We start from the raw sequence: 24,504 nt of genomic DNA, 5'->3' as shown, positions 1-24,504 counted from the left end.
CTCCTACTCCCCTCTTCTATTCTTGGCCAGTAAACTGTTTCTGGTACCTTCCTACACTTGGGATGGGGGCGGTGAGGCAGTTTCTTATTTTAAAAAGACATTCAAATTGCAGGCTCCCTGTGTTGTGTTTTCTGCTTACACATAACTGGAAACAATTGTTACCTAAATGTAAGACTTCCCCCACCCTCAAAAAAGAGGTATTGACTTAGAAGGTATGCTTATTTTAATGTGAAAGGTCCAAGAAAGCTATAAGAGTATTTGCAAATGGTGTATCTGTTCGGCTAGGTAGAGTTTGGGCGCCTAAAGACTAAAGACTTAATCCCTCCAGCGAAAATACCTGAGGTTAAGACAAGGAATCTTGAACTTGTTTACTTTGAAGTCACGCTATTTCCTGTAGGGTGGTTTATCTTGTCTTAAAATGTTTGAAAGGTTGGCAGGTCATTATTTTCGTTTGGGGTGGGAACGGGTGACTTAGAGGACGTGCCTTTGTAATTGCTTTAGGGAACTTGAGAAGCCGGGTGCTTAGGGTTACGGTCCCCCAAGAGAGGGCAGCAGGAGGGCAGCATCCTCATTGAGAATATAAATGGTTTGGTGCCTAATCCCCACAAAGAAAAAAAAAAAAAACCTGCTTCTGTACACAGTAGTTTTTGCTCAAATAAATAAATAAACACTTCCTAGAATCTGCACGTGAACAAGTTGTTCAGATGTAAGTGAACTACAAACTAGCTTATTCAGTGCCCAAGCATGTTAACTAACGAACTGGTCATGCTTCTAACAATTAACCTACAAATCAACCCTGTGGCTGTCAGTGAAATATTTTCTTTATGAAGAGAGCAATTTAATTGGCTGCCGTCTCCTTCATAGAAAACAATTCTTCCACATCTCTACCTAGAAACTCCAGTTTCCAAGGGACAAATTTTATAAATGGTCTTTCAAATAATTGTACTTTATAATTTAACTAAAACTTATTTCCGGCTCACATCTTTTTCCTATTTTTCTAGCCCTGGATTACTATTAAGGTTTTTCGTGCTCAGAGCACCTGTGTGAGCAGGTGTCAAAGAAAGAAGAAAGGTGAAAAAAATATATATATTTAAGTCTAGGTAACGATGTTTTGAGTGTACAAGTGAGGACTGCTTGAATTTTAACAACTTACGAAGTTTTCCATATATTTAAGGCATGTGACCTATACCTGAGTATCAGACTTCAATGTAGTACTTCATTCTTATGGACATATTGCACATTATAACATTCAAATGCTGCAAGTCATTATTTTTTTTAACAATTACAGGATTGTATTGAGGTGGGTTTTTTGGGGGTGGGGTGCGGATTTCTGTCTTTTATTACCATCAACAGGTGAAAATTGCCACCTCAAATGGCAACATTTGTTGAGGGATTCATTTTATTCCCTTTTTAGAACTGGTTGTTAGGTGGTAGGACCCATTCTCAAATGTCTCTCTTAGGTTTTCTGTCCATGTGCAAAGACTGTGGTCTAATTTTAGGGCAATTTAGTTTAGAATCTCAGGTGATTATAAAAATAACACCTGTAGGGCTTCCCTGGTGGCGCAGCGGTTGAGAGTCTGCCTGCCGATGCAGGGGACATGGGTTCATGCCCTGGTCCGGGAAGATCCCACATGCCACGGAGTGGCTAGGCCTGTGAGCCATGGCCGCTGAGCCTGTGCGTCCTGAGCCTGTGCTCCACAACGGGAGAGGCCACAACAGTGAGAGGCCCGCGTACCACAAAAAAATAAGAAGAATAACACCTGTAATGTGTTCATAATCATATACATATGTATGTATGTGTATCAAGGATGGGTTGAAAATTGGCAGTATACGACCTATAAAATGAGACATTTGTTAAGAATATTGAAAGGTAGCATATAAAAATCATATTTATTTCAACATTTAAAAGCTATTTCTGTCAGTATATATTTTCTACTCAAAGGTAGTCAAGTCACATTCTTTACGGTGATTTTTTAAATTTTTCTTGAGAATGAACAGTTCTTTCCACATATATTTCAATAACAAAAGGTAGGCAAGAACTGAGAAGAATAATTGACTTGGAAACAAGTTTTCGATTTCACCACTAGAGGATGTCAAGTCCTTTTTTAATTATTATTTTGAGTAACAGATTGAAATTCACAAAATTGCCTCTGCCCAGGCTTTGTGTACTTGACCTTATGCTAGTGCCCAGAGCTGTGAAAGTGTGCAGAGGTAATTTCTCAATTTAATAACTTCCTTTTAAAAAGCCTACTGAATTAAGACCAAAGTTAAAGCTGCTTTTGACTAGCTCATAAGAGCACACTTTCATGCACAGGGAATAAGTTAATACCTATAATCTGTGAATTCTGTTGCTATTCCTTTGGGGAAAATGACATAGAACCTGGACCTGGGCTTTTTCTCTCTTTAGCAGGCAGTGCAGTGGAACAACATGGGCCTTTTTTGTGATCTGGATCATGACCCTTCACTGCATTTTTCCAAATTAAAAAGTGATATTTAAGGTATTAGATTTCAGGGTCTACAAATATCTGCAAATAAAAATTGTTAGATGGGGTTCAGACTACAATTTGTTATTAAACTCATTGTTTTGAAAGTCACGTCCTAAAGCTATTAATGCTTCATTCCAAGTGAATAGATAACTTTTTTCCTGTTATATTTTGGCTGGCTCTTACCTTTGCATCTTGCGAAGTAGGAGGAAAGTATTATTAGACGAGGCATTTGTGCTCAGGAAAGTGCATTTATTGGATATCATTAGTTAGGCATGTATATGAAACACTAATTCGTATTGGCATGTTCTCTAAAAAAAAAATAACATCTTTGCCTCCTGGTGCATGACAGAAAATCATTTGAAATGGGTTATTTTTTAAAACTCAGGTCTCATTATATTGTTATAAGAATTGAAAATATTGAGGCTTAGCATAATTTGACCCAGAAATATGTACCTTCTATAAAGCTTTATGGTGGCTGAAAGGTTGATGAGGACATGGTCCGTGGATTTCAAAAGGAAAACATCACTCACAAACAAATAATTGCAGGCTATGAGGAGTTAAGTGAAGAAAGAATTACTTCCAGCTGTGGTCTTTCAACATGGAGAACATACTGGGCATAGTAATTTAAATTTTTTAAATGGGTAAATGACATATAAAGTTGAATGGAGGAAAGAGAGAAATATAAAGGTGCAGATGTGGAAAAGAGCAAAGTTTTGGTCATATTGAGCTGTGTGAGGCTCATCATGAAAGAGTCTAGAAGGTGGATTAGGAATGAAGGCACATTGAGGCCAAATTGTGGAGTGATCAAGCTTAAGAGGTTAGTACATGATTCTGCAGGCAGTGAGGAAATGTTGGTGATTCCTAAGGATAACATATCTTTAATAAAGTGCGATAAATTAGGCAATTCTCTACTCATGGATCTTGAAAGCTTGATTGCCAAGGCTAGCAGAAGAGCTCAGCTGTGCCTTTTAGGAATGCATGGTCCCTTCATCTAGGAAAGTCATTCCCTTGATTGATTTTTGCTGCTTTGGGAAGGGTATCACGGGGCGGGGGAAGGGGAGAGTGTATGAGGAACATAAGGCATAACCAGGCAGATTAGCCAAATCTCTGGTGATAGCGAGGTGATCGGTATTCTACCCATGTGATCCTCATTTTGAAGTAGCAGTGTAGACTAGAGGAGGGATTTAAGCAGAACACATTCAGCTACATACGGACTGGCTTTGAAGTTCCTGCAGAAGTCTTCTGGGCAGGCGTTGGGCCAGCACTATGGCATGGCAGTGGAAATGGGAAGAGAATGATTAACTCAAGATTCTACAGAGGCATGTGTCAAAGGATGCAGGTAAAAAGTTGACATATAATATTATACACCAGGTTTAAGTTTGGCTCATTGGTTTAAGGGTGGCGTGAAGATAGTCATGAGGAGGACCTGGTTTTGGTAGGAGAACTGGAAAAATCTCTGCTTTAAACATGGAGATTTGAGATGCAAGGGGGACGTGTAAGTAGAAATGTCTAATGGGCACATGGAAGGATGGGAATAAGGAGAAAAACAGGTTGGGACTCTGGGATTCATTCCATAAGGGGAACGTGATTGAAGCCATGAGGGTGAGGAGAGTTTTGAAAGAAAAATGGAAAGGGGATGAGACAACACTTCAAGCACAGGAGGAGGAAGAACCAGCAAAGAAGGTGGAAAAGCCAGAAAGTCAGGAAAAGCGTAATTGAGCAATGCCATACCTGCCAAGGGAGAGGGACGAGGAGGTTGAGGATTCAGAGAGTGAAGAGGAAAAGAAAAAACCATTGGCGTGGTTACAGAGTAGTCACTGATCACCCCCAGAAGAGGCATTTCAGGGCATGTAGCAGATTATGTGATTAATAGACTAGCAGTTGGAAGGTAAAGGTAGCCAATTTAAAAGACCCTACATAAAGTTCACTGGTGAAAGGAAAAAATGTCAAATCCTTGAAATTTTTCTTTTTAAAATTTATTTATTTATTATTTATTGGCTGTGCTGGGTCTTCGTTGCTGCACGCGGGCTTTCTCGAGTTGCGGTGAGCGGGGGCTATTCTTCGTTGCGATGCACAGCCTTCTCATTGCAGTGGCTTCTCTTGTTCCGGAGCACGGGCTCTAGGCACGTGGGCTTCAGTAGTTGTGGCATGTGGGCTCTGTAGTTGTGGCTCGAGGGCTTAAGTTGCTCCGCGGCATGTGGGATCTTCCCGGACCAGGGCTCGAACCCATGTCCCCTGCATTGGCAGGTGGATTCTTAACCACTGTGCCACCAGGAAAGTCCCCCTTTGAAATTTTTCTAATTAAAACTTTCTAATTTGCATACAGTTTACTGCTTTGGGGGGTGTACAATTCATTGTTTTGTCGAATGTATAGTCATGTAACCACCGCTATGATAAAGATCCAGAAGAGTTCTCTTGCCCCAGAGAATTCCCTCATGCCACCCCTCTGCAGTCATGTCCTCCTATCCTTAATGCCTGGCAACCACTGATCTGTTCACCATCCTAGTTCTGCCTCTTCCAGAGTGTCATCAAAGTGGAATCATACACATAGACTTATTTAAATTTAATTTTTTTATACAGCAGGTTCTTATTAGTTATCTATTTTATACATATTAGTGTATACATGTCAATCCCAATCTCCCAGTTCATACCCCCTCCCCCAGCTTTCCCCACCTTGGTGTCCACGTTTGTTCTCTACATCTGTGCCTCTGCTTCTGCCTTGCAAACTGGTTCATCTGTTCCATTTTTCTAGATTCCATGTATATGTGTTAGCATACGGTATCTGCTTTTCTCTTTCTGACTTTCACTCTGTATGACAGACTCTAGGTCCATCCACGTCTCTACGGATGACCCAATTTCATTCCTTTTGGCTGAGTAATGTTCCACTGTATATATGTACCACATCTTCTCGCATAGACTTTTGAGGCTGAATTTTTTTCACTTAGCATATAATGCATTTGAGATTCAGACACGTTTTGTGTATCAGTATTTATTGGTGGCAGTTTGCCAGTTGTAAGGTCCCACAGATTAATCCATCCACCCATTGAGAAACATTGGGTTATTTCCAGGCTTTGGTGATATAAGTAATGCTGCTGTAAACATTTATGTACAGGTTTTTCTTATTTATCTAAGGTAAATACCTGGGAGTGGAATTGCTGACTCATATGTAAGTGTATGTTTATAAGAAACTGATGAACTGTTCTCTGGAATGGCTGTGCAATCTTGCATTCCTACAAGCAACGTATGTGAGTCTTACTTGCTCTGCATCCTTGCCAACACTTGATGTTGTTATGTTTAGTTTTGCTTTTTAGCCATTTCACCAAGTTCTTTTAGTAAAGCAATGTAATCACCTTAAAGTAAAATAGTGCCCTTAGGGACGCTAAATGATGCTCACTTAAACTAGGAAACCTTGTGGAGGTAGAGTTGCTCCCAGAGCCCGGGTATAATGTGGAGCTTTTATTTGGCTCTAATGTCATGGGCTTCTTTATTCTTTTTTATCCCCATAGTATTTATTTCTTGTAGAGTCTGCATTCTGAAGTTGATTATGAACAGAAGTGCTGTCATCCACCACATCCCGTGCCAATCCAAATTCTCTTCTCCTCTTTAATGTCTGTCTTCTAATCCCTTGAGATACGGCTTTCCAGAATTTGGAAATAACTTTTTTGGTGTTTTTTGCAGTTAGGAAGCTGGAAATATTGATGGTATAATTTGTTTTATTGTCTGGATTACTCTTTGTTGGCAGAATTTATGTTGTCAAACCCGGTACTTAGTATCTGTTCTCAGTTACTGAAGTGTGTTTGCAGAGCTTTGTAAAAAGTCTTGATAATGTCTTTGGACATTTAATCACTGAGCATGGTCTAAGGTTCTATATGCTAAATGTGTATGATGTTCAGGCTTACTTTTTTCTAGAAAATCCATTTTTAAAAAATTTTTATTGAAGTATAGTTGATTTACAATGTTGTGTTAATTTCTGCTGTACAGCACACTCAGTATACACATATATACATTCTTTTTTATGTTCTTTTCCATTATGGTTTATCCCAATGATATTGAATATAGTTCCCAGTGCTATACAGTAGGACCTTGTTTATCCATTCTATATGTAATAGTTTGCATCTACTAACCCCAAACCCGCAGTCCATCCCTCCCCAACCCCACCCCGTGGCAACCACAAGTCTCTTCTCTTTGTGAGTCTGTTTCTGTTTTGTAGATAGGTTCATTTGTGGTATATTATAGATTTCACATATAAGTGATATCATATGGTATTTGTCTTTCTCTTTCTGACTTACTTCACTTAGTATGATAATCTCTAGTTGCATCCATGTTGCTGCAAATGGCATTATTTCGTTCTTTTTTATGGCTGAGTAGTATTCCATTGTGTGTGTATGTAGATATATATATATAATATGTAGATAGATAATCACATCTTCTTTATCCATAGAAAATCAAGCTTTAAAGTTTGTCTAGCTCTTCAGTGGGTCAGTGCTTTCTTCCTCTTCATTAACTCTTTTAAAAAAAATTTTTTGAAACCATATCACATTTTATTTTATTTATTTTTGGCTGTGCCATGCAGCACATGGGATCTTGGTTCCCCGACCAGGGATCGAACCTGCTTACCCTGCACTGGAAGCTCGGATCTTAACCACTGGACTGCCAGCGAAGTCCCCTCTTCATTAACTCTTGAAAATGCTCTGACTTATAGTTCACAAATTTAAATGGCATCAGATGGTTTTTCTCTATTTGTTTACCGTTCTCCTTAGTATCTTTATTTGAGAAATAGCCAGTTGAGAAAATCTATAAGATTTTCTTTTAATAAGTGCCACTTTGAATTTTGATTTGAAGAGTAATATACTTTTGACAAGAATTCACTGCACTCAACAGTTCCTCATCCTTGAAAGCTCCTACAGAAGCAGTTGTGAGAGAGAATTGTGAGAAAATGCCGACAATGGACACACCTGACCGGATAGTGCAGATGAACGTAGGGATGCAAAACTAAGCAGAAAGGAAGCCGAGTGAAATGCATTTGGTATATGTGAACTGGGCTTTGCAAGCATTGTTAGTAAAACTGTGTATATTTAAGTATAGAGTATTGAAATTTGGGATATGTTAAAATTTCTTTTGTGCCTTTTTTAATGCCGTTAAAGCCTCCTTTTTGGAGTTGGCTTTCTGGTAAACAGAAGCATTACTACTTACTATGGCCTAACCTTCCACGTATAAAACTTGTATCCCTGACACCGTTTAAAGTAGAAAAGAAGCTATATTCTAGGAAGAGTTTAAATTCCAAGGTGAAGTTCTGGAAGGAAACCCCCCTTCTTTTAGTGTTCCCACAACCCAACACAAGGCCTGTTTTGGTGGCAGCAATGTGCATAATTGACTACAGTAAATATACCGGGCTGCTTTTCAAGATTTTAATCCAGGCCTCTGTTTCCCAGAAGCTCCTGACCAGACTCTTTAGTGTGGCAGAGACACCAAGCAGGGCCTGGTTGCCTGCTTCCTGCATTCCTCCCGGATTGGTTTCTGTTCATGGTAGATGCTCTAAATTAGTACACCCCGCAGTCCTGGTGGGTTCAGTTGAATATAGCTCTCTGCTTGGCCATACGGTTATGTTGTTGAACCGATTATTGAGGTCGTGTGCTGGAGCATCACTGGTTCAGATCATTGCTTCTCAATCTTGGCAGTGAGTGAAAAATCACCTGGGGGCCTTTTAAATCTCTGGATGCCCGCGCCGCACCCTAGGCAATTATCTGAGGATCTCTAGGGGTGGGAGCCAGGTGGCAGTGTTTTTTAAATTCCCCAGGTGTTTGCAGTGTGGAGTCAAGGTCGAAAACTACTTGAGATCCATTTCCTATTTAGTGCTCTTCCATTTGACCTTAGGTTTGATTCGGAGGTGTCGAGTATATCTTATAAAAACCACCTGGAAAATCGTAATGGCTACTGCCCCCAATCTAGTGAGTTTACTCACATTATCTCTTATTTTACCCAGTAATTTTTTTTGAAGGAAAGGTAGAAGTGAATATGGGTGTGAGTCCACTTGAATAGCCAAGTATTATGTACACATATATTCCAGGACATATTTATGCACTTTTATGTCTGAATATGGTCAGGTAGACAAAATGTTAGGTAGTTAGCTTTCTTTTTGTCTACTTTGCTTTGTTGTTACACTGCCTTCCTCTTCCCCCTCCTCAAAACAAGGAAAGGTCAGTTTCGGATAGATAATTAAAGGGTTCTCTTCGTAGAAAATTATATACTTTTCCCAGAGATTTTCATGGTGACCCATGAACTCTAATCACCAGATGCCTGGCTTTGGAGACCAGCCCTTGTTTCTTCTGTCTGTAAATACTTGACACAAGCATGACCTTCACCGTGATGCTCTCCCCTTCCGCCTTCTGCCTGCACTGACGCTAATACCCTCTGGGCTAAACTTTCCTTCCTTCGCCTCTCTTCTTTCTCATCATTAGATATTACTCTACCGAAGGCTCAGTCTGGTAACCTCTGCTCTTCTCACTTTGCATTTTTTCTCAGCGGTATTATTCACATCTATGGCTTTGAACATCACCTCACATGAATAGCTCTGGCTCTGTGTGTCAGAACGTCTAGACGCGCTTCTGAGTTGCATCTGTGTGTGCTTGTGAGGTTTTGTGATGCCATCCGTTGTGATTTGAAGCCCTTCCAGGGAGAGCTCACCTTTGGCAGAACTGGTTTCCTCTTTTCTCCTCCTTGCAGCTGGCGTCTGCACAGCTGTAAAAATCCAGGACCAAAAGGAAAAGGGCAGTAGGGGAGATGGAATGGCTGTGATCCCTGGAGAAAGTATCTTTAATTCTTTTTTTTTCCCCCCTCAAGATTATACTGAAACTGAGCACGTGTGAAGCTATAGGTCTCAAAAATTGACTACCAAGTTAGTTAGGGATAATGCTAAACTATTACTTTGTGCTGGGACTCTGGGGTCTGACCGCCTGGGTTGCAATCTCTTCCCCCGCTCCCGACACACAACCTAAGGGATGTTGGGCAAGTCATTTGACCATTCGTCTTCCTCAGTTTCTTCCTTTTTAAAACAGAGATAGTGGTACCAGCCTCACAGGGTGAGGATTAAATGAGTTGATGCATGTAATGTACACAGATAAGTGCCTGACACAGCGTCAGCATGAAGTGTTATAATTATTGTGGTCCTGATTATTAAGGATTGGTACTGCGTCACTGAAACTGTGGACGTACCCTGGCATGCTAAATTTCTCCCTTAAGCAAATTTTTATTTATAATTGTAAGTCTCCTTAATGAGAATACAAATGTAATGCTGATTTAGGCCTGACTGCAGCTGTGATCACAGGGCCATTGGCTTGGCTCTGGTATGGGAAGCATCATCAAAGCACAATGGTGCTTTCCACCTGTCAAAATGATGCACAAAACCTTCCGGTAGTAGCTTGCTACACACTGGCCTGTGAGATTCGTGGATTCTGGTGTAATTGAGTTGGACGCCCAGGTCAGCCCTTCTTGCCTTATTTTTGTTTCATTTTTATGGTATTCAAAAGTGTTTTTTATTACTATATCATCGTTCTAAGTTTTAAGTTCTTAAAGTATGATTGCTACAGAATTATTGCACTTTAAATGAAAGACAGACTTCTGTTCTTTTTAAACCAAAAAGATGGACTTGCCAGGTCTGTTATTTCCGTCACAAGTCACTGTCACTTCACTGAATGTTTCTCTATGAGAAAAATAGACGAAGCATATACAGCTTGCCTTCCACAAACTTTCGTGAGAAGTTTCACAAACTGTGAAGATGCCCTCATTGTGTATATAAAAAGATACATCCTCATGCTTTGTACGGTGACTTTGCATAAGTCCCCGGCAGAGTATCAGGAAGTACAAGTAGAAGAAATAGCTCTACAGTAGAAGGGAAGCGTTAAAATAAATTGAGAAAAGGGAGCTGGAGCCATTTTTAGTCCAGGAGACCTATGAGAGGGCAAATGCCTTTGAATAGAAAAACCCCATAATCTTATCCAATGAATCCTCACAGGAAAGAACACTAGATTGGCATTTCTGATTGAATTCTTGGTGGTCCAGCTGTAACCGAAGTACTCAGCTTTGAGAATGTCATCCCATTTATTTACAAACTGATCTGGTTCAACGTTTGCCTGCTACTCGCTGAGCAAGGAGGCAAAAAAAAAATGGTCCCAGTTATCCACCAACTTGTGCAACACAAATCCTAAACCATATATGTGATTAGAATCACGTGTCCTTGTGAAGGCGGGCAGGGTTTCATTGAAGAAGGTTTTGGAAGAGGAGGAGCACAGAATGTCAGAAGGAAGGAGAAAAAGGGTGTTTGTTCTACATCTGGCTCCTGTTTCAGAAGTAGGACTCGGCATACAGCCTTTAGACACCTGTGAAGTCGAGTTCCACACTAGCTGTGAAGTGTGCAGTGACTTCTTGCTGTACAGAGCAAATCGTTTTCTATATTGACGTACCTATCTGGAAACCTGTTCATGGAACAATTTGCATCGTTGCAATTGTTTTTAAAACAAACAGCTCTGGTTTAAACCAAACTAAACAAAAACCACCCTCTTCTTGTTTGTAAACAGAAAACAAGAACAAGGTCTTTTTCCAGTGGGCGGGAAGCAGCCGGACTCTGGGCTCTAAGCGGGGAGGGGGTGCTTCTTGTTTTAGGGGTTTCAGGGCAAGTCTTTTCCTCTCTGCCTGTATGGAAACCAGCTAGTACTGTCTCCAGCAAAAAAAAATTGGGAGGGAGGAGAGATTTTTTATTATGACTTTGATTCCTTTACTGCAATATTGCATGTGTTTGGAACAACCTTTTTTTTTTTTTAAGCACATCAAAGATTTTAGTACCTTCAGCGGTGGAAGTGTAGCCGTTTTGCCTTATGATAAAAGGTAAAATGGTCCATTTGTGGTGGTTTAGGAAGTTCGCCAAGTCTTTGGCATTATAATCCTTCCTCAGTTGCCTGTCTGAAGTTTACATGAGTTTTAAAGCAAGGGCTTAGCACACGAATGTGAAAGCTAAAAGGTATTAGAGATGAGGTTTGGGGCGCCCTAAGTGTCCTTATCAACATGTTCATCCTTCTGAGATGTTATTTATTTCTATATAAGAGCCCCCTAAAATCTCGATGGCCCTAGGTCAGGCAAGATTAAAAGAAGCTGTATTTACCAAAAAATGAACTGGGTTGCTAGCAGTATCTACATGGAAATTAATGCTTCGTATCTTTTATTAAAAAGTGATTATTGTTGCCCTAGTAACATCTTTGGCTTAGCAGTTGCAAATATTAGAAGCTTCTGGGCTTGCTAACCCCAAGTATACTTCTCCTTACCTGTATCATTTAGATTAAGGTTTTTGGTGTTCTGGTTGGTTGCTGACAGTTACAATGGATGTGCTAATCCTTTTCAGTGTGGGCCTTCACGGAATGAAAATGACCAAACCTCAAATCTACCCACCCTGATCATATAATTTAGCATTTCTGTTAGTCACTTCTTTCCTCTAGGTTGATTTCAGAACTATGCCAGAGAATTGTATAATTCTTCTTTAGTCAGAGTTGGTTCTAATTAACAAATAAGTCAATAAATGTATAAAGTTTAGTACCTCATTTACCTTCTCATGAAAAACATGTTTTATTTCACCACCCCCTCATCCATATATCTACATACTATAGTTTCTTCTAATTGAAACAGTGGGAAGGATTTCTTTTAACGTTCTTATCTGTACTTTCTAAACCATTTAATGTTGCGACAACAAGACTGCTTAGTTCTTATAATGATAAAAAGGGTTTATTTGATGCTTTGAAGCCAAACGGTATTGGCTTCTCAGTGACAGATCATTAGTGAAAATATATAGGGGGATTTAATAGGTCTACTCTGAGGTGTCCTGTCCCCAGTTTATGAATATTATTTTAACAGAGCATTGCAATATTGGGAAATGATTTGAGTAGATAGTATCTGGCCTATTCAATGAAGGTTATGATCATTGACACGTAGACTTTTGACTGGCATGCTTTCATTTGCAGCATGTTGATTTCAGTATGGGGTAGAGTGTCTGGATCTCTCTGGGGTCACTGACTGAGATGGTTAATTATATGTGTCAACCTGGCTAGGCTACAGTGCCCAGTTGTTTGGTCAAACACTAGGCTAGATGTTGCTGTGTAGGTATTTTGCAGATATAATTAACATTTACAGTCAGTTGACTTTAAGTAAAATAGATTACCTTCGATAATCTAGGGGGCCTGATCCAATCATTGAAGGCCTTCAGGGGTTTCCCAGAGAAGGAGGAATTTTGCCTCAAGGCTATAATATAGAAATCATGCCTGAGTTTTAGCCTACTGACCTTCCCTACAATTTTGGACTTGCCAGCCTCCACAGTCGCAGCAGCTATTTTTCCTTAAAATAAATCTCTTTATATACATTTTATGTATTTTTCTCCAGAGACACAGAACCAAAAGTACTATTCTGTGTTTTTTTTTTTAATTCTGTGTTCTGTGTCTCTGGAGAACCCTGACCGTGATACGTTGACCCTTAGAAAGAAAATCAAGGGTTTGCCCCAGAAATATTCAAAACACTTAGATTACTTTTTAAGAGAGAAAATTTTAATCTAAAGGTAAAAAGAGGTTATTAAGCCTTCCTAAATTGGAAAAAAATCGTAATTGATGTCAGTTTTAGTTTTAGGAGAGTGAATTGGGAAGAGCAGCAGAGCAGCAAAGGATAAGGATTGGAGGGAAGTCTCAGTACAGTCTGAAACACATTGTTCTTGGCCTCTCCAATTTTTTTTTTTCTTTTCTGAGCTGCACTGTTTATTTTGCTGCTTGAAACCTACGTGACAGTATGCCACTATAATTATGGGGTTTCATCTAAACCTTTACTACACTGCAGGTACAGAAATATACGGACACATTTTTGGAGAACGCAACAAACATTTTAATTTGTACATAAGGAAGTGTTCAAAAGGATATGCATGGCAAGTTATTGCAGGTTATTTGTGAGAGAATTTCTGCAGGTAAAACATGTTTAAATTTAACCAACTTAACGCGTCAGTGTCTTTAAAATCATGACAAAAATCTTCTCTCTGTGCATGTTGCCCACGACAAATTACTATGATGTATGTTTTTACTGACCGAAAGACTTAGGACTATCGTTCTCCTTAAAATGTCCATAAAGTAATATACTGAATTGGTTTATACTTAATTGCTTTTCACTCCAAACCTTTATATCTTATCTCTCAAGTCATGTAGCCACAGTGAGCCATCCATAATAAATTGTGCCGTTAAGGGAAACCTGTATATCTTATTCACCTTTATCCCCTCTTCCCCAGCGTTTTTCACACAGTATGTTTTCATTAATTTGTGGGTGGATAGGAGAGGGGAGAGGCCTGCAAGCTGCAGGTGCAGAAATTGTAGAGTGGGCCCCTTCTATCCAAAACACCCACGGAAACACCCACCGAGCAGGGCTTCCATTGTTTTCGTTATTTAGCTTTAGGTCTAAAACCTCTGGGGGGCATCAGTCGAATGAGTAAAACAATACAACTGCAGAGCTTCCCACAAAGTGAAGCCCTGTGAAGTTTTAAGTATAGAGATACAGTGACTGCAAGGAAAAGGGCTATCTGAATCTCTCAGGCTTTTTCTTTCTGCCTGACTGTTTTCCCGTGGGGATATAACTCTAGTTTCCATTTTCACCAGGTCACGGAATCTCAGGATCAGAAGGGACTCTAGAGTCTAAAAATCCAACCTGTACACAGTGCGTTAATCCAACACATCGCCCCAGATCAGTGTTTGTGCACGGCAGTCCTCAGTGATGGAAAGCACAGCTCGTTACATTCCAGTAACTTCCAGTCACCGGACCTCAGTCTCTCTTCTTGAACTACACTGAAAGTTAACCTTTAATTCATTTATTTTATTCTTCCAGAGTCTTATTTTCTCTAGAGAAAATGTACTTTCTTTCAAACAATCCTCCTGTGTTATGGCTTAGGATCTTTATGATAAGTCCTAGGTTGTTCTCTTCTGAATATGTTCTAATTTATCATCCCATTGGAAATGTCTAGCTCAGACCATGTGATGTGAGGACCAAAAAATAAAGAAGGCTTGTTCCGCTGACTCAGCACGCTGGCTCTCTGCTGATACCGCCCATGGTGCTGTTAGGATTTTTACTGCCTCATCACACTGAAGTGTAGTGAGTGTACTGTCCGAGGGCCCTCCTTCCTTGTATCTGCTAAAGCTTGGGTAGGTCTTCACTTTGTACCTGTGCAGTTGTTCCTTTTTAATGTAATAAGAGGTGTTCGTAGTTATCACAACTAAATGAATCTTTTTAGCTATAGCCCATTATTTCAGTCTGTTAGATAATTTTGGTCCTGATTCTAGCCATCTCTCAGCTTTGTTTTATCTACAGATATAAAGCCCTCGTTCTCATCTGAATCTTTTATAAGAACATTAACCTCCTTTCCTTCCCACTGCTCGCTTCACAGCTTTTATTTGGACTATTGAGGGCGTTTGGTATCCACGCTCATTCCCCTGAAATAAGTCTTCCACATGCCGGGGAATACCTGTTTAAAACAACAACAAAAGCCATGAGTGAATGAATGATTCTTGTCTTCCTGTCTTTTGCCTTCTGTCTCCCCAGCCACCGGTTGAGATCTCTTTTCTCCACCTGGACCAAGTTATCATGTGACAAGTTTTTCTTAAGTCTCACTCCTTCTCCCTTCCAACCCATCCAACACCAGCTGCCAGACTGGCCTGTCTGGATCACACATTTAGTCATCAACACCCCTCAATGACTCCTTGTCTTTGGTGGCAGAACAATTATATGACTTGGCTGCTGCCTGCCCTCCAGTGTCATCCTCCAAAGCACCCCATCTCGCATCCTTGACATTTCACCAGTCCTAAAGCAAGACAGGGAACCCATTTCTTATCTTTCTAATTGTGCGTCTCAAAAATTAAACATGTAACTTGCTCACAGACCAATGGTGGATTAGGTAACTTTTAGAAACACTACCCTGGGCATCTGATTCTTCTGTTGAATCCAGTGATTGGTTTCTGTGCCTCATTTTGAATCTGTAAAGTTGCATGACTAAACTAATAAGAATGTTGCTATTAGAGGAAAGGAGCTTCTGTGCACATTTTAACTTTGGTCAAGGAATTCAGAAGTCCATGTAATGTACATTAATAAAGTATTATCACTGAGAATAATGAACCGGAGGCCCTAAAGGCATTCTAGCATGTGTTACTGGGTTAAAGTTCAATGTGGCGTTTTTATAATATTTGCAACTTAGCTAGTGATACATAATGTTTAGGAAAGGGTTTTCAGGAAGACTTAGTGTCCACACCTTACATTCAGATAACCGAACCCTGGAGGTTTTAGATTTGTTAACGGCAGAGCAGACATGGGAAAGCGGGCTCTGCTAGCACCACGAAGTGTTCATGCAGCAAAGATTTATAGAAATGTTATAAAAGGCACGGCAGGGACCTGGTACGTCCTGGTTCATGGCACGTCACTACCCGGGTAGCGTTTACTGTTTTTCTTATAAGCCTGTTAACAAAAGGTGGTAAGGAAGATCAAAGCAAACCTGCTTTATTTTCCTTTCAAAGTGTCAGTCTGCCTTTGTGAGTATTTCTTTGTCCAGCAGCCTGTCGGAAGCTCTGCATAATGCTGCAGGATGGCAGAATATTGTGCCTTTTTTGCCACAGAGGCCATCAGGAAGTGGCGTCATCCTAGGAAACTGTAAGGGAGCCCTTTAACGTCAAGAATGGGGATGGCAAAGAACCTGCTGGGACCCTTTGTTCCCTAGGGGTTGTTTGAGTTCGTGTCAACCTATGCTGGCTTTGTCATTTTCAAACGATGCTGAGGTTTTTATAAATATTACGTTAACACGTGGATTTCTAAAACTCCTGCTAGAAGTAAATTGCAGCTTACTTTGGGGGAGATGCATAGAGAATTTAAAAGATGACTGAAGTCCAGTAGTTTTGAAGAATTAATCATCTCCTCTAATATAGAAATGTGGGAAAGCATTTTGGTACTCCTGGGCCCCATTGAAAAGTAACTAACTAATATAGATATAGAACTGTAATTTACTAGTGACTGACCATTCAATCCAGCAGTAATAATTTTTGTTTTCAACTACAGCACTTGATTAGTACAAATCAGCCTCTTTACCATTTCAGTAATGTTTCTGTAAAGCTCACTAGGCTTGTAGAAAGAAAAATCTAGGTATACGTTCTCACTGGTTAAACAGATTTCTCTTTGCAAGAGGATATTCTTAAATGCACTCAGGGGCTATGCTATACTTTCTCACTGGTTAAACAGATTTCTCTTTGCAAGAGGATATTCTTAAATGCACTCAGGGGCTATGCTATTTTCCAGTTTTATGGTCACAAAATAAAAGCTTAGGAAGCATAAATGTGAACAGAAGCCTGAAGGTGTATGTTCGGATGCGTGTGCCTACATGTATTTAGTCCTTTATTTAACATCGTGACAGCAAGGCCCAAGTCATGAGCTGACTTCCCTGCTAGATCAGCAAGTTTAACTCGGTTTCATGTGCATGGGTTGGTGCCAGGCAGCCAGGGTAGAAGGACAGAGAGACATAAATTCATTGTGTACTAAGGGAGTGGGGCTGTGGGTGGGGTGGGAACAGCAGCTGCTCAAGGGCCTGTTGACCTGTTTGGTTCATAGCAGTGATGAGTGGTACCACTTTCCACCTATGATTGTGAGTACATTTTGTGATTGTTCTGAAACTTTTTTTTTCTGTACAAAGCCAGGCTAGTTGTAAAAATCTACCCTTTTACACCAGGCAGTGTCTCATTTCTCTCGTTTATACAAGGTCTCCGTTACTATATCACTTGCTATTTTAACAATTTAAACAAAACAGTCGCAAAACCTGGTTGACTCTAGGAAGTCTACCTGCCCCAGTTCCCATGAGAACTGAATTAAGCTCCTATATCTGCAGGCAGCATGCAACGGCAATTGTGCCACACTGAAAACACTTATTCGTGCTGAGGAACAGTGAAGAAATTCACAGTGGTATTCGTTTTACTTCTGGGGATATTTAAATTTAAGGTGTCACTATCCCCCTTTCCACATTTGCTTTTATTTGGGGTCAGAGTGTAAAAAGGAGAAGACTATAGCCCCAAGCTCTGCCCCTACAGGGATCAAGCCACAGCAGTCCTGGAATTATATAACTTAACCCCTGTATCTGTTAAAGGCTGGGTTTGAGCATTTAAGAAACTAATCTCAAATGTTTTCATATGTCTTAAATGAGGTAAGAAATGTGTACTTCATGGGTAGGAAAAGAATCCTTTATTATGATTATTTGATCTTGAGCTGTTTGCTTCCCTGTGACTAGTCCCAGCTGTGACTGAGATGCAGTTAGTTGGTGCTGGAGTCAGGATTGACAGGGCAGCAGGATGAAAGCATCTTGGCGTTAGAGCAGATGGGCCTAGGTTTAATCCTGACCCGGTGATTTAACTAGCTGTGTTAACTTGAACCTCTCAAGCCTCAGTTTCCTGATCTGTCAGGTGGTGACTCCTCTCTCTTGGGGTTATTGTAACTAACAAAGATAACATATCTAACGCACCTAGCACAGCGTCAGACGTAAAGTTGAACATGTTCCCAGATGATGGGCTATTATATTCCTGTTCTTGAGGCTTCCTTGCCTTATGGGTTACATGATGGTGGCAACCTCTGACCTCCTTTGGTAGCCTTTCGTTTCCCCCAATAAGTGATTTTAAGTATAACTCGTATTCTTTTAAAAACAAAGCAAAACAGCCATTTTGGTGGTTTTCAGATTTTGAGACAAATCAAAATTCTCCAGGAGACCCTCAGGCTAGAGCATGAAAAATTCGGTCTGTGTCACTGAGGGGTATTCCACTGAAGTTAACAGAAGCGGAAAACCATTGATTGCCTGGACTGGGTGGTAGAGCTGGGCTGTCCTGTGATCTCTCTTCCCCGGGACCTTCATTCTGCTGGGTGCCTTGAGTGCAGCCACAGACCTCAAGGAGCACTCCTTCCCGAAATTTGTAATCTTGTCTGGACAACTTAAACGCTAAGTAGTGTTTGCTTTGCTGTTGCATTTCTCCATAAAACGACTGAGGCCATCCTTGAGAGTAATGGAATGGACATCTTCTGCAGAGGTCATTGGAATTTGAGCGCCCACTTTGCTTTTCAGAAACCTCTCTTGGGAAGGATTTTTGTTGTCATCCTAGGACAATGTATAAATATTATCATTTTCATTTTTTTATTTGGAAAGTGGAGAAAAAGGTCCTTTTTCTTGATTTCTTTCAGTAATACTTTTATTAAACTCAATGGAGATGATCAGAAGCTGTTAGCTTTACTTGGATGAGGAATATTTCTGAATGAAATCTGTTATTTGCCCAAGACACTGATTTTCATTTTCTCTACCAAAAGGTAGTTTCAACTATACTTTGTGTGTATGTTGCTTTTGTAAGTGCTAGCCTGATTCTCTAGAAATAAAAGAAACTAAAGTAGATTTGAAAGTATTTCATAAATATGTTTATGTGTGATAATTGGCCTGTGTTTATTGATCATCTGATTAAAGAAAAATAAATAGGAAATAAAAAATTATTTAATTCAGAAAAAAGTTTACCAGTTACAGAAGGTTATGGAAATACATTAACCAGTTTGTATCCACTGTTTATTTCAAGGCATGGATCCTCCCTTTCCTTTCCTCTCCACATCTTGCCATCTCTGTAGAAGTTGAAGAGGGGTCTAGGATTCTAAACCTTGTAGGCCAAGTATTTGTCAGAAGGAGAAGAACTGGAGTAGGAAGAAGAGAATCTAAATTTTCATCGTAGACTTACTGCCAACTAACATTTGACTTGGGCAAGAAACTTCACTTCGTGGGCCTCAGCCTCTTTGTGTGTAAAATGATGCTGATTCAGATGCCTTCTCAGACCCATTCAGCTCGTTTCCCAGTCTTTTATCCCAAATGCCTACATCACAGGTTAACATGATTTTAAATAAACTCCATATATGAAATTTCCTGTGTTTCTCTAAGCCACAAATCTAAACATGTTGACTTAATTAAATCTCCCAGCCTTTGCAGGGAAAGATTTCTGAAGATTTATCTATTTTTTTCCAGCAGGGATTTGCTAACCGTTTAGTACCTTTCCAGTCCGAGACTGGGCAGTATAAGTAGATAAAAAGCACAAGTGTCCCTTGATGGAGTTGACAGTTGAACTGGAAACACCTTAAATAATTATGAAGCAAAAATGAACTAGTTACAACAATGTATTCTAAGATGTAATTAAAGCAGCTGGTATTTATTAAGCACTTCTCACTGCGATAGCGCCACCATCATTCAATCCTTGCCCCTAATCCTATGAGAGAAATGTCATCACCGCAATTTTACAGAGAAAACTGAGGTACCGAGAGGATAGTGAATTGTCTGAAGTTGCTCTTCCATGCAAAGGATTTAGAGAGGATATTTACCTCGCCTCAAAGTCCCTGCGTCCCCTCTTGGATAAGTTTAAGGATTGAGAAAAAAATAAGAGTGGGCTGGGAGCAAGAGGATTGCTTTGGACTTTCTAAGCTGACTTGAATTTGATTAAAAGGCAGAAACAAAAAGAACAAAGATTATTTTCTTAATTTGGAGGTTGACTTTTTAGTGTCATTTATTGTATATTTAGGGTTTTTTGCACACAGTATAAATTTTAGGCAGCCTAGAAATGGAGAGTCTTATAAAGTGAGAAAGCTTATTTCAGGAGAAAACAATAATCACTTGATGGTGTGCTTTGGAGAAATCAGTCCAGAAAAGAACTAAAATTGGGTCAAGTGTTGAGACTTGCTCAGCATTGCTGTTAGGGACTCGCCCAGAGCAGTGGGCACTGGGGGGAGTTTGCTGGATATAATCAAGGCAGCTTTTTTCCCATTGGAGGATCGTAGTGTCTCATTTCTGTCCTTTCGGCTAGACTTGCAGAAGGGGTATTCCAGATTGTGGTCTCTGTGAGAACAGGCACAGTTCTCTTCCCTGGAGGGTCTTGGGTACAGGGCCGCACTGGTCCTCAGGACAGTTGCCACCAAGCCTGCGTTTATACAGACTCTGGGGTTGTAAGAATGTCAGGGAAACTGGGATGTGTTACTGAGTGTGAAGCGAGCTGTGGGGTACCAGCCATGCCTTCATTTATCCAGGGGCTCGCAATCATTATCACGATGGAAAACCTGGCCCCCCAAAAGAAGAAAACGCCGTCTTGCCTTGAGCCCCTTTCTCCCAGCTGGGGTCCACTGCTGCCTGTGCAAGCAAAACTGCATTTTCCACCCCTCCTGCTACTCCGGCCGCCGACTGGAAGAGGGAGCTGCCCAGCGGCTGGGCTGCTCGCCTCACGCTGTAACCCTCTGCTGGCAAGTTCCCAGGACCAGCATCCCGGCAGGCTGGCGGCTCCACCGGGGAGATGGAGCCGCTCCCAGCCCTCCTTGATTAGGATAAGTCAGGGTTGTCAGGGCAACTGTTAACGGCAGCATCTCCTATTTTCCCTTCTGTGCTGTGTGTGCTGAATATTTTACTGCGCCGTAGCAGGAAAAGAAGATTGGGAAAAGGTGCCGCAGCAGGAGGGAGAAGCTGGGATCTGATTGAGCAGGTTAGGCAGTGGGGGGAAGCATCCGACCTGCGTGCCTTTCTGGAAGGAGAGAGACAGAGAGACAGAGTGTGTGTGTGTGTGTGTGTGTGTGTGTGTGAGCGAGCTTGAGCCAGCACATGTGCCTGTGAGGGGTAAGTGGGAGGGGGCTTGCAGAGGAGGCGGGGTGCTGCTAGGTGAGGGGGAACTGTGGGGCCTCAGTTGCCAAGAGGCTGGTAGTATCTGTCAGCTGTTTGCACACTGTTTACCCATAGGGGATCTATTACAAGTGCTCAAATGAACCGGCAGCTTAGAAACTAGCAGCTTCCTGGGAGCTGCAATTATATAAGCATATAGTTTTGATGTACTAATAATTAAAAAACAAGTAGCAGCGGTATGCCTGGATCAGCTACAGCTTTCCGACAAGAGAGACTGAAGAAGACCCATGCAAGGCCAGTCCCCCTTGGTTTATTCACCATTAATGAGGAAGATGAACAGCAAAAGAATGGGAATTCCAGAAGACCAAAAGGTATGCATTAGCCCTACCCTTTGGTCAGAGCCGGAGACAGCCCCCGTTTCCCACGCTCTCTGTAACACATTTTCTCAACTATGCTCGGGGTACACACTGCGTGGAGTGCTGGTGATCTCCTAGCACCGTTTGCTGGTGGTATTTATACACTCTGTAGGGCTGTGTGTGCATGAAACGGGGAACAGATTTTGCAGATTTGGTAGCTTTCAGATCAGCTGCCTTTTTGACCCAGGCTGCTTTCTTGGCCTAGAGAGCTTTAATCTTCACTTAAACAGTTGCCAATGGCTGTCCTCATCAGGAGGAGGGAATATGAGGTATCAAGGTTTAAATGAACCTCTCCTCACCTTCCATAGGTGCATCAGGTGATTTCTGTTTAATGAGGTGAGTTCCTCAAGAGGGATGAGTTGGATAGAGTGACCTAAGAGTGCAGCCTTTCCATGGGCAGTGGGTCAAGATATTACCCCCTTTTCTATTTTGAAGTGCTGAGAGAGGAGGAAAACAAACACTGAGCACGACTGTGGGGGGAAAAGCTGGGGAGCAGGGAGGGGACCGTGAGGTTTTATAACTTCTGATGGCAACTCTGCTACATCTGTATAGAGGTGGAGATGGGCTGGCTACAGGAAGGAGAGGACCGTTTCATGTGCTGTCCTTTCATGAGGGTGAAATCCAGCAGCAGCTCGCCGGCTTCTCTGGTCCCCATGTACTGCATCATCTTTAGCGCTGTCTCATGGCCACCCTGCCAGGGCTGCAATGATCAGCAACGTCATGCATTTTTGAAGAAGGGCTTTAAGGCTTACATTTTAAGTTTTCCAGTATCCGGATTCTTGCAACCCCCTTCCCAAAATACATATGAGCTGTTCTTAAGCTGATAGGTTATCAGTTTTGTTGCTGCCAACGTGCTGATTACATTTTAGCTCACATTCAAATTGTTCTATCACTGAGAGATCCCATTTTCCTCAGTGTGGCACAGAGCAGTAGCATGGCAAAGTAGCAAGCAAATATTTGAGCAATGATAGAATGAGTGTTTACATAGAATGCAGTGTCTGAAGATGACTGTCTCTCTCTCTCTCCTGGTTCTGTAGTGTATCTGTTTGCTTTTATTAAATATAATTGAAACTCTCTAGTTTAAATCCAAAAGTATATTTTTACTTCATTTTGAAAAGACTGTATACAGGGAAGTTCTAATAAGTAGAATCTTATTACTGTAGTTGATTTTATTTTACTGTCAGACATTGCTTCTGTCTGAGGACCAACCCACCTCAGGCATCTGTTGATGCTCTAACTGGAAGGTGACTTAGGCGATTCTTTTATTTGCCTATGAATTAGATGTTGAACCAGGGTGTTCTCTTGATGAGAACTCAATACTTTAAATTGTTAGTAGCAAATCATTTGGCCTCCTAGGACTTGGTAACTTTTAAAATTAATGTGGATTTGTTGAATCCTGGCCACTGTGTAGTTTTGGAAATATTGTTCTTGATTTGAGGCACTTTTTCCTTGGGTGTCCTGGAACAGTAATTTAGGATAGCCATCCATTTTGTCCTTAGTAATTCTCTTGAATTCCTCTTCTATCTCTGAAAGGTTCTTTTCAGTTGCCTCTAGCTTTTTTTTTTTTTTTTTTTTTTTTAAGGAAAGAGGGCTGGGGGGAGTCGGTGCTTCTAAAAATCTGTTTGGTTTTGACAGTTTATGCAACTCCTTGGATAAAAGACTTAAATCAAGGAGTTTTATGATCCCCTACCATTTTGCTTTTTCTACCTTTCCCCACACCAAGGGCAGGGGGGCGGAGGCGGAAGAGTAGGGGAAAAAAGCCCTGTGCTGATAAGGATATCCAGACTTTCTGTATATCCCCAAATGTCTCTAATTTATGGACACATTCAATAAAATAAGCAGATAAAGCACCTTGGGTATCTCTAATATTCTTTTTTTTTTTTTTTTTTTTTTGTGGTACGCGGGCCTCTCACTGTTGTGGCCTCTCCCTTTGCGGAGCACAGGCTCCGGACACTCAGGCTCAGCGGCCATGGCTCACGGGGCCCAGACGCGGCACGTGGGATCTTCCCGGACCGGGGCAAGAACCTGTGTCCCCCACATCGGCAGGCGGACTCTCAACCACTGTGTCACCAGGGAAGCCCCTCTAATATTCTTGATGGTGAAGACTATTGGCTTTGATTCTGAATTTCTCATCAGGTCTATAGGAGCAATAGGAATGCTCACTTTCAAGTCTAGCTTTGTACATCAGGACAGTGATGGAAATATTCTGCGTCTGCACTTGTCCAGTATGATAACCACTAGCCCCACGTGGCTAGGAGCACTTGCAATATGGCTGTTATACCTGGCAAACTGATTTTTAAAATTTTAATTACTTTCAGTTAAATTTAAGTATAGCCACATGTGGCTAGTGGCTACTTTATTGGACAACACAGTTCTAGTCCATAGAGCTGTGACTTTCGGAATTTGTGTCCTCTTTGCTTTGTCCATCCTTGACTGCTTCCTGCTGCCAGATATGGTCGGTCCTGAAATGAATGAGGTTATTAAGAAGGGCATCGTCTAGCAGACAGCCTGTTCTCTGCAAGGTAGCACATTAACCTGGATTTTCAGACAATTTCATTTTCCCTTTTCCACTTAGATGTCATTGCCTGCTCTGTTATTCTTACCAGTCACTAGTTGCCTATACCATCTTTTGCAACTTTTAATGAACTCCTATTTTCTAAATTATTTCCAAAGCATCATAGCTGGATGACATACAGGTTATCTTTTATGTCTGACTATTGAGATAAGCAATCAAAAATTTGGGGTTTTTTCCTGCTCACTCCATGGTCTAATCACCTAACCGTGTCTCAAACCTGGTTTTCATGCTTAGTATCTTTGTTCTATCATTACCAGGAATAGAGAAGCTTGCTATCTAAATTGAGTAAGCTAAATGCTGCTATCCGGGATTACCCTGGGTTAA

The 24,504-nt window shown here is 41.0% G+C and overlaps 1 protein-coding gene across 5 annotated transcripts in view; it reads left to right on the top strand.

Moving 5' to 3' along the window:
• MAP7 (microtubule associated protein 7) overlaps window positions 1-24,504 on the top strand; it is a 167,144-nt gene that overhangs the window by 2,637 nt on the left and 140,003 nt on the right. For 3 of the 5 annotated variants that reach the window (XM_079939825.1, XM_079939821.1, XM_079939820.1), the window contains exon 1: window positions 21,239-21,560. The exons of the other annotated variants lie outside the window; for them this stretch is intronic. In XM_079939825.1, coding sequence (XP_079795951.1) covers window positions 21,428-21,560 — 133 coding nt within the window. In that variant the 5' untranslated portion in view covers window positions 21,239-21,427. Of the gene's footprint in view, window positions 1-21,238; window positions 21,561-24,504 lie in introns of those variants that run through there. 5 annotated transcript variants of the gene reach the window in all.

This window comes from Stenella coeruleoalba (assembly GCF_951394435.1).
Source record: "Stenella coeruleoalba genome assembly, chromosome: 12".
NCBI lineage: Eukaryota > Metazoa > Chordata > Mammalia > Artiodactyla > Delphinidae > Stenella > Stenella coeruleoalba.
This window is presented reverse-complemented; position numbering and strand designations above follow the sequence as displayed.